General features: G+C 37.7%; 2 protein-coding genes across 5 annotated transcripts in view; one reads left to right on the top strand and one right to left on the bottom strand.

The window, feature by feature from the left end:
- LOC122528485 (protein CBFA2T2-like) overlaps positions 1–8,480 on the top strand; it is a 31,829-nt gene extending 23,349 nt beyond the window's left edge. For all 4 annotated transcript variants that reach the window (XM_043653676.1, XM_043653674.1, XM_043653673.1 and 1 more), the window contains 4 exons: positions 1,360–1,634; positions 4,198–4,931; positions 5,788–6,092; positions 7,043–8,480. In XM_043653676.1, the coding sequence (XP_043509611.1) occupies positions 1,360–1,634; positions 4,198–4,931; positions 5,788–6,092; positions 7,043–7,285 (1,557 nt within the window). In that variant the 3' untranslated portion in view covers positions 7,286–8,480. The remainder of the gene's footprint in view (positions 1–1,359; positions 1,635–4,197; positions 4,932–5,787; positions 6,093–7,042) is intronic.
- On the bottom strand, positions 8,407–10,526 carry LOC122528491 (nucleolar protein 9). The gene has a single exon (XM_043653693.1). The coding sequence runs from the start codon at positions 10,420–10,422 to the stop codon at positions 8,593–8,595; it is 1,830 nt and encodes a 609-aa protein (XP_043509628.1). The 5' UTR covers positions 10,423–10,526; the 3' UTR covers positions 8,407–8,592.
- Between the last annotated feature and the right edge of the window lie 34 nt (positions 10,527–10,560).

Raw genomic sequence — 10,560 nt, 5'->3', positions numbered from 1 at the left:
AAAAAAAGGTCCAATTAAAAATTTATCAATTATTCCTGCCCATACGTTTAAACTAAACTGGTGTTGATGTCTTGAATGCGCGATAACATGTTGGTTTTCCACATGCCAATTGTGATCATTATGAAAATTGAATATACCATTCTTGGTGAAACTAGCTTACTAGAGTTTGCTCTGTTTATGAAATGCATTATGTCTCATAAACGAAGACAGATAGGACATATGTTTATATGACTTTTTTTTCATTATTTTTAGGCGTACAATTAGCTCCCGAAGTGGGTCGCACAAGTTACGAAACACCCTGTATATTTATTAATTCTCATTTTAATCCAATTATTTTCATTCTTATTTCATCTCTACCCGAACTGAGTCGATTTTACTACACAAACAGTATGATCGAAACATAATCCTGAAAATTGTTAGAGAACAAATGTTGGAGGCTTCGTGCTCAGTACCTCATGAAAATATCGATACCCATTTTATACCTTCTGACATTTACTGACATACTTTAACAAACATTTTGATATGTGTTTAATACTTTGCAAAAGCATCGATACTTGTATACAAATTAAACTCTTGAAATTGTAGATACTCATTTGGTACCTCATTGAAATATATAAATAGTGGAAAGAATTATATTTTATCAATTAAAACAACAATGACACAAAAGCAGATTGTGGTTCCCTTTCGGTGAAAATGTAAAGATTACTATAATAGCTTCGTACGTGTAGATATATGTATGTCAAACATGTATCGATACCTAACACTTTAACTGACTTTAGTTGTCCAAATATTAATGTTAGTAAATAGAAATTATTAAAATAGTAAAAGTCAATGATTATTACATTATACTACATTATGTTATAAGATTTATACAATACTAGTTTTAATACTTTTTATAAATAATATTTCTCGCTCACAGTGGACACTATATAAATATATAAATATACAAATTTGCAGATAGCAAAATCAAACGAGCATCGATGCTCTCACAGAAGTATCAAACGGACGTCAATATATTTTACATCTATATTCTACTATTAGTAATCAATTCACGGTGCCATAATTTGCATGACCCTGCATCAATTACAATTACAGAATTCTTTTATAAAAAAAAAAGAAAACACCATAAATGCCAAAAACTTCAATTAAATTTTTCAGAAAAAAGAGAAAAAGTTATCATTCATTTAAATTTAAATATGTCTGTTTCTAGATTATTTGATCATGTATAAAAGCAGGAATATGTTTCTTTGGAGCATACGCATTACAGAATATAAATAACAGTAACTATAACTGAAAACCTGGCTTCTTCCACCAAAAGGAAGAAAGATCTTCAATCACGTTTCGTTTTCTTTTCGACAGAGTTGCGCGCAGTTTTTACGATCGAACGAGGCAGCGATTCTCGAGGCTGTCGGTTTGATAGCGGCGACCGAGCATGTGGAGATCTTCGGAGAACACGCCGGCAACGGAGCTGGAAGCGGAAACGGCGGCAATCAATGCTCCGCTCATTACGGCGTACGATCCAATTCTAATCCCGGTATTGGCGCTATTCAACATACGAACAACGCCACGGCCGGTTTCCATCATTATTCCAGCGGCTCATCGCACGCGCCGAAACGGCGCGCCTCCGATACACCGTGAGTTGCGAATCCTGTTAAGCCTCGTCCAGATTGACAAACATTATCTGTAGACAATCTGCATACATTCCGTCTACGTAGCATTCGATGCTACAACGGAGCAACGGTGAATTTCACATGTGGTAGAACGTCAGAGTTGGGAATTTGCAGATATTAATATTTGTATTGCATAAATTATTAATACAAATTTAGTACAAAATTATATGTTATAGAATATTATTATAAATATAATACATATTATTATATTATTATAAATGTTATATTAAATATATAATATTTATAATATTGTTGTAATTTAATATTGTTATAGAGTTGGGAATTGAAAATATTAATATTTGTATTATATAAGTATTAATATATTATGTGTTATATAAAATTATATATTATAGAATATTATAAATATTATATTAAATATATAATGTTTATAATATTATTATAATTTAATATTGTTATAGAGTTGGGAATTGCAAATATTAATATTTGTATTATATAAGTATTAATATATTATGTGTTATATAAAATTATATATTATAGAATATTATAAATATTATATTAAATATATAATGTTTATAATATTGTTATAATTTAATATTGTTATAGAGTTGGGAATTGCAAATATTAATATTTGTATTATATAAGTATTAATATTATGTGTTATATAAAATTATATATTATAGAATATTATAAATATTATATTAAATATATAATGTTTATAATATTGTTATAATTTAATATTGTTATAGAGTTGGGAATTGCAAATATTAATATTTGTATTATATAAGTATTAATATTATGTGTTATATAAAATTATATATTATAGAATATTATAAATATTATATTAAATATATAATGTTTATAATATTGTTATAATTTAATATTGTTATAGAGTTGGGAATTGAAAATATTAATATTTGTATTATATAAATATTAATATTATATATTATAGAATATTATAAATATTATACTAAATATATAATATTTATAATATTATTATAGAGTTGGGAATTGCAAATATTAATATTTGTATTTTAATAAATATTAATATTATATATTATAGAATATTATTATAAATATTATACTAAATATATAATATTTATAATATTATTATAGAGTTGGGAATTGCAAATATTAATATTTGTATTATATAAATATTAATATCATATATTATAGAATATCATTATAAATATAATACATATTATTATATTATTATAAATATTATATTAAATATATAATATTTATAATATTATTATAAATATTAACAAATGTCATTATAAATATGTTTAGTAACATAACATAATTCATAAATTAAAGAAAATGATGGACGACACGACCACAAATGATTAAATAAACAAGAGCCAAAATCAAGAATGCTACAATCGGCGAAATGATGATTCTGCATGGAGAAAGGGAAGAATAAAATTTTGTTCATTCGAGATTTTGCTCCGTTTTCGAGAAAAATGAGTTTGAGAATCCGTACAGTAGATTATACGTTGCACTTATAAGTGAGTAATCGTCTTAACTACATAATGAATGAATTTCCAAGTTCATCCTTTTTCGAAAACGAGGTCTTCAAACGAAAAAAATTTTCGTCCATTCCTTTCAACTTGTTCCTGCATGCAAGAACCAACGCTTGGTTCCGAAACATCCTATATATCGTCCCTTGTTATTTTCGGATTGCCCGTGAACATGTCCGCGGACAATTGTCTCTCAATCTGGACAAGGCTTTTACCGGACCATCTTCACTCTTTTGCCACCTTTTCCCCCGCGATAACAACGACAACTGCCCGCAAAACCGTACACATCGGGGACGGTGTAAATCGCGACGCGTAAATTGCCCGGAACCCGAACACGACCGCGCGAAAATCTTGGTCCGTCTATAACGATAATTCACGCGGTAGCGAACGGCACGCACCTGTGCGCGCGTACGTACGTAGTATATTTGCCAAGCCGCAAACGCGGCGTGGCGTTTCGGTAAAATCTTGGCCGGCAGCCTGCATTTCTCAGCGGTGTTTACCAAGCCGATAGAGAAACGATGGCTCGCTCCTCGAGGAGGCAAATACATTGGCGATCGTGTATACGATCGCGTGCGCGATCTAGAATCGATCGATCGTGCACAAAGGCTGTTTGGGTATTTCCAAACACAGCTCCGGGGACGGCGGGTAGATAGGATGTGCTCGCGTCGTTGGAGAAACGGGCGCCGACGCGAATCCGAAGGCGACAAAACGCGACGTGCGCGTTGGCAATGCCAGCCTGGCCTCCTCTCGATATGTCTGCCGGTGACGTTTCCATATATCATCGGAGTACCACCTTTCTCCAACACCCCGGGCCGTCCTACTCCCTACCCTTCGACCTACCGGCAAACTTGCCTCGAGTACCTATCACCGTTCTGCTAATGCAGCCTCCTACGTTCTCCCCTTAACGCCGCGCACCCACTTTCACGATTCGATTCGACCATCAGAGCGCACGTCGCGGGACTACGCAACCGCCCGTGGTCACCGATTTTCGATTCGCCAAACGAACTAGCTTAGCTTCCCTTCGCTTATCTGGTCGAACTATCTGGCAGGTACTACGAGAACGGCGCCGCTCTCCTCGAGGACGTTCCAGTATACGGGAAGAGGCTTACGAATCCATGGAGTCATCACCATCCGCCGCAGCCGCAACAGCAACCGTCCACCGACGGTTCCTCGCCGTACTGTTGGTATCATCCGCTTCATTCGTCGAGCGGATCGATTCAAGGTCTCGGACATCGGCACACTCACACGGGTCACAGTCACGCTCACGGTCAAACTCACGGCCACGCTCATGGCCATAGCCAGGGTGACGGTGGTTCCAGTTCGATATCGGCTGGTACCGTGCAGATTAATCAGATGAACGCGTTCTCCGGTCCTCATCATCTAGCTCGACAGCAGCAGCAACAGCAGCAGCAGCAAATTGGCCACGTTCAAACGCAAAACGGCACCCTGGACGACGAATGGAAGAACATTCATATGATGTTGAACTGTATCCTCGGTATGGTGGAGAAGACGAAGAAAGCTTTGGCCATACTACAGACTCGCGGATGCTTCGCGGCGTCGACAACGGCGCCTCCTTTGGCCAGCACCAGTACCGTACCAGCTCAGAACGGCGGTAGCGCTGGTACCACCGCTGCCAGCAATAATCCATCGTCGACAAACGGTTCTCAAGTGGAGTCCTCGAGCGGCGATCGCGAAGGTAGCTTGAAACGGCTGTCCGGCGAGATCGTTGCTCAAACGATCAGGGCGATCGAGGACAAGGTGGCGGAAGTGAAGAGGAAAGACGGTTGGTATTTTGCTTTCTTTTCTTCTTCTTCTTCTTCTTTTTCTTTTTTTTTTCGATTGAAATTAGAGCAACAGCTGCACTTTCAAGTAATTTTAGTAAATGCAATTAAAAATTTAGAGATACTGTTAGAAACATGCTATGCTAATTTATGGTCAATTAGTAGTTACCAAAACTCTTTTTTATATACACCAGTAAGTAACAGATCACATATTTTTTTTATGAAACAGTGTATGTAAACGAGAAATATATATAAAGTGGAGCTACCCACTTATTGAATCATTAATTGTATAAAAGTGGAGTTGCAAATCCCTTAACTAACGGACAATCATTGGGTTTATCTTAACCCAAGATATTTGATATTTATGGTGACATTATATCTACAATTCTTTCTATATTGATGGATTGTATGAGATGTAGTTCTGTACAATATAAATAGACGAACTAAATGGAACAAGAAAAAGACTCCCGGTAGATCATGATTCTAAACGCGTTCGTGTGGCGCATGTAACGTGCATTAATCCTTTGAGTACTTAGTCCACGTTTAAAATATTGCACAAATAATCTTATAATCAATAATTGACTCACTATATTTGAATAATATAGAATAACATAATACAATATATTGAATATAAATATATCAAAAGTATGTGTCCTTAATTTGTTATATATGTTTTTCAGTATTATATTTCTAGACTTTTGGTAATTTTCGTGTCCACATGCATGAATCCATCATCTTACACAGTTGAGACATTTGCAGTTTGCATCACATCCAATTCTATGACTCCATCAGTGTCTTGTGATCATCAAAAATCAATGGAGTGCGTGAAATATCTGAGTTTTTTCTTCATGTTTTCAGAGGAAGCCGTGAAAAGGGCCGTAATGGCCGAGGTTCAGCGTGCGGTTCGAGTGGCGGTAGCTGAATCTAGAGCGAACGAACGCCTACGAGTTCATCGAATGCTCGACGTTCCGTTGTCCCAGAGGAATCACGGCAGCCCTCTTCGTCAGGGATCGTACCTGCGAGTTCACGGTAGTCACAGACCGGTCGATGGAAACGCCAGGACCGTTGCTGCGACACCGACCAACTCTGTTTCCAACTCGATCCCGTCGATCAGCGAAGAGGAAAAGGAAACGGTGCCGCAGCTGCAAACCGTCTCGGGATCCGTGAGTATATCTCAGTTGACTAGGATAATAAATTCATATCTGAACGCTCCTTAATCCTTATTCGCATGTAAAAGCCTCTGTACATGTTGAGACATGCAGTATATACATTAACACTTACAATTATGATATGATGATGTATATAGTAACTGGTGATAATATTTGAACATATAAACATTATATGGACACGTTCGTATTATACTAAACATTTGGAACCTTCTTTGGCATTGTCACGATATCCAATCATCATGACTAGACTGCAGACTTTTTTTATGAACATATCTAAAGAAATAGAAGCTAAAATAAAAATTTGTCCTGCCTGCTATATATTCTAATATACAGATACTCTACTTTGGATAAATTATATATTTTTACATAGTCTGTGCATTGTGTGCATTTTTGAAACCTTTTGACTTCTTGTCTGCAGTCTAATCACGATTAATGATTCTAAAAATGTATACAGAAAGCATAAAATATTTAGTATCTACAATAAATATGTTTCGTAGAGATTACTTTTACATCTAATAATATTGGAAGTGGAAAAATACCTGACATTTTGAAGATGAATCTCAAAACTGAATAACGTGAAGATAAACTGACAAACTAATGCAGATTTCATGAAATTTAACAAGAAACATGATTGCACAAATTCTCCCATCAAAAGTACATGTCACAAAGTTCAAGAAAATATAAATTAAAGATCAAAAACTGATCTGATCTTGAGAGATTAACAAAACAAAATTAACCCCAACCTACCCGAACAAAATTAATTATTTTCACAGTAGGAATAAACAAATTGCAATCCATATAAAAATATCTATGTGATTTTATCACATAGGTTGAACAGTGTCTCCTTGCATGCACAATACATTTCAACATGTATAGGAATCCTAGCTTCTTTTCACCGGTTACACTTTCATCCCATTCATTTGCATCGTCGAATTGGTTTTCAGAGTTGTTGGAACTGTGGCAGACCAGCGTTGGAAACGTGCGGTGGTTGTGGAATAGCGCGATACTGTGGCTCCTTTTGCCAACACAGAGACTGGGAAACCGGTGGTCACCACGCGACGTGTAACAACCCTCCGCCCCGCGAACCTCGGAGATCAGCGTCTCGTAGTCCGCCGAGGATCGCCAGCGTGAACGAGGCGAGCGTCGCCGCGCCGATACCAGCCAGCGGCGCGACCAAAGGGAAGTGACGTTACGATGGCAACTACTATCGATTCCGACGATTCGCCAGACCGATCCAGTACGACTCGCGTTAACGTTAACACCCTTTCTTCTATGTCGAATCATACATCTTCTGCATCTTTTCCACATTCTCGACACTGGTCCTGACACAGGTCGTTTGATTGCGTTTCCACTTGAAAGCCGTTGCCGCTGCACACTGCCGCGGTGTCGAACGTTTTCTCGAAATTCATTCGTCGGTACATGCCAGGCCAAGCTAAAGAGTTGAGCAGTTAAACAAATGAAATTGATGCCCCTCTATGAATTTGTAGTTGTAAACCGTTCGTCGAATTTTCTTCTTTAGAATAGTCTGTGTAACGGTTCGTTGTATTGCTATTTGATCGAAGCGACAGAGTAGAGATAAATAACGTGTATATATGTATATTTCGGATCGTAGATGGTTCGAATAAACAATCACTTTAATATTGCAAACGTCGAACGTAAGAGTAACGCTGATTCCTCGCTATATTTCGATACTACCGTGTGCGCCGTACGTGCGTGATAGAAACTGAAAGACACGAACCAAGCTAATGCCGCCCAAAACAGCAAACGATCCGATAAACAATTTAATTTTTATGACACTAGTTTTACGATGATGCTGGAGGACAAAGGAAAGAAAAACAAAAGCGACAACGATATCAAAGGAAATTATACGTGTTGTACGACCTCTAGGTCTCCCTACGAACATGTAACGTGAGGAAACAATTAACAAGGTATTTAACATGTTTCATCAAGTTCAAGATCAAATATCATCAACTTTGAAATTGTTATTGCTTTTTTTCTCGCCTCAGAACTTGATGCAACGAATTTAAGTTTTTCTTTTCTTCCAGCGAAATCGATGTACGGCGTAATGCAATACCCCATCGATCATTCTCCTAGTCAATTGATAGATAAACACGGTCGCAACGCGACGTTTTGTTTTATACGCGTGACAATGTATATAAATGCATGTGCACGTTTACGAATCTAGTCATTGTCGAGTCGAGAGGTAAAACGTGTTTATCGGTCGTGCGCGCGTTAGGAAAACTTTGCTCAAATCTAAACTACGAATCGTTGTATGTTTTTTCTAGGTGTATTTTACGTTGCAGGGATGTATGATGGATTCTATAGATTGTATTTATGAATTAACGAAATACATGATTATTCTGTGTCATAATGGTTAAAGAACAAGCACTGATCATCATTCTCTTCTGCATAAGTGTCTCTTTGATTCGTTGACATACGTGTAGTGTAGAACAATGTTTATTTAATGTAGACAGCATGATTTCATAAAAACGCGTTACTTCTTCTTTTCCTTCTTCATAGTGTCTCCTATTATATTTGCAAAAAGAGCTTTCGTCTTTTCTTCCTTCCCCAATCCTTCCTTCCAGTCATTCCTGTTTCTCACAAACAGCGGAACGTTCAGTTTTTTGGACATGATTTGTCCAGACATGGTCGAACGTAAAGATTCTCCGATTTTTGCCAATTCCTCCATGATCAATATCTTCTGATTTATAGATGCCCAAGCCCATATTCTGTCCAAGCTTCTGGAACCGTGTGTGCTCTTAGCTAATTGTGACCAGTACCCTTTTAATTTTTTCGCAAGCTTCTCCCTACTTTTTTCACCAACATACTTGCTGTCCATAAAAGCATCTACAATACGACTGCCTTTTGGATCTTCGAATATCTGCACTATTTTTTCTACGTCCGTTTCCAACAAGGAATTGACCATCTTTATAGGTTTGTTAAACTTAAGAATGGCCTGTACAATCAGACTTCCATGTAAGCTGATCAAACATCTTGAGTCATTTTCCATTTTCCCTTCAGAAGTCTCACAATTCTCAGACTTTTTTAAGCTAATCACACACGCCAATATTCGATGCTGTTTCTCATTTGCCCCGCAATCAAGAACGTTCAATAGTTCAGTTACAAATGCACCTTGCTTCGTTTGTAACCTTAAACACGCGTTCGCCACGCTGACTAAAACACCGGTATGACCCTTGTCGAGAATGTCGAAGAAATGCGAATGAATTTCTTCGAATAATTGTTCAAAGTGTTCCTTCACGTTGCAGTGATCGAACAGTCGCTGCACGCTGAAATTTGTGCTCCGCATCAACGACAATTGCTTCAAATTGTGTGAAAAATAGTCTTTGTATATGGCGAAGAAACACTTGGGACTTGCTACCGATAAACAAGCCTCCAGTAGTCTGGTTGAACTTTCCTCCTGAAAAATGTTGGGCAACTGCTGCTCCTCCATCTTTGGTCTGAAACATTCGTTTGTAATTTTCCTGATGTACGCTTCCATTATTTCTGGGAATACATCGTTCAAAGAATACAAGGTGCTCTGTAACAATCCAGATGTAAGTTCGTCTTGACCAAATTCCCTGAATCTAGGCCAGTTGTACAACGAGTTGCACGTTTCGTACAACAAGTCTTTGTAACTCTGTACGACTGGTCGTTTTTCACCAAGCATCAGCTTTCTCTTATTGATGCTGTTGTCAGGCTTATCGATGAGACCACCGAGACATTCTAGGACAGTTCTTAAAACATGATTCGCATACGTATCGAATACAAATTCCTCTCTGTTGTTAATGAAATATTTACTCAGCTTCAACACGATGTCGTTGTAAGTGTCTACTTCCAGCTCCTTAACCTCTATACTTATAACCTCTATACTGGCATCTGCGTTCGGCTCCGAGGACGATTTCGAAAGCGTGTTCCGGTTTCCTCTGTCGGCGCAGACCACTATGATCTTTTGCAAAACGTGGCTAGCGAACCTGTCGCTACTGAGAAGTCGGAAAGAGGGTTGAAAAGCGTTAACTAACCTCTGAATCGTCTCCAAGCTCGCGTACTTTAACAGCGAATCCAGTATCCTGGATCCAACTTGATTCTGGGCGTATTCGAGCTCGTGGCCGACAGTTTGTTCGTACACGTTATTTACAAATATCAATTTCTCCTCTGTGGTTGAGAAATCGCTTTTCATCAACTCCAAAATATGCACCATGTACTGATAAGTTTCGGCATCGACGTCCGAGTACCCGTGGTTTCTTCGTCGGGCCAATTTTTTCGCCATCTGAACGTGAGACCGCTTTTTCTTCCGTTTTTTACCTCTTTCGTGATCGTCGGACATTGTCTAAAGCAATATCTCAACTTTACGCACGAAACAGTTGGCACATAACTTCTTACACTTTCTTAACCTTCTTAACCACGCTGGTGAGCATGAAAGACAACATTCGTCGTAGGTTGCGCCCTCTACGTTGAAATCAAT

The sequence above is a fragment of the Frieseomelitta varia genome, unplaced genomic scaffold, assembly GCF_011392965.1.
Source record: "Frieseomelitta varia isolate USP_RPSP 00005682 unplaced genomic scaffold, Fvar_1.2 scaffold_251, whole genome shotgun sequence".
NCBI classification, from domain to species: Eukaryota; Metazoa; Arthropoda; class Insecta; order Hymenoptera; family Apidae; genus Frieseomelitta; species Frieseomelitta varia.
This window is presented reverse-complemented; position numbering and strand designations above follow the sequence as displayed.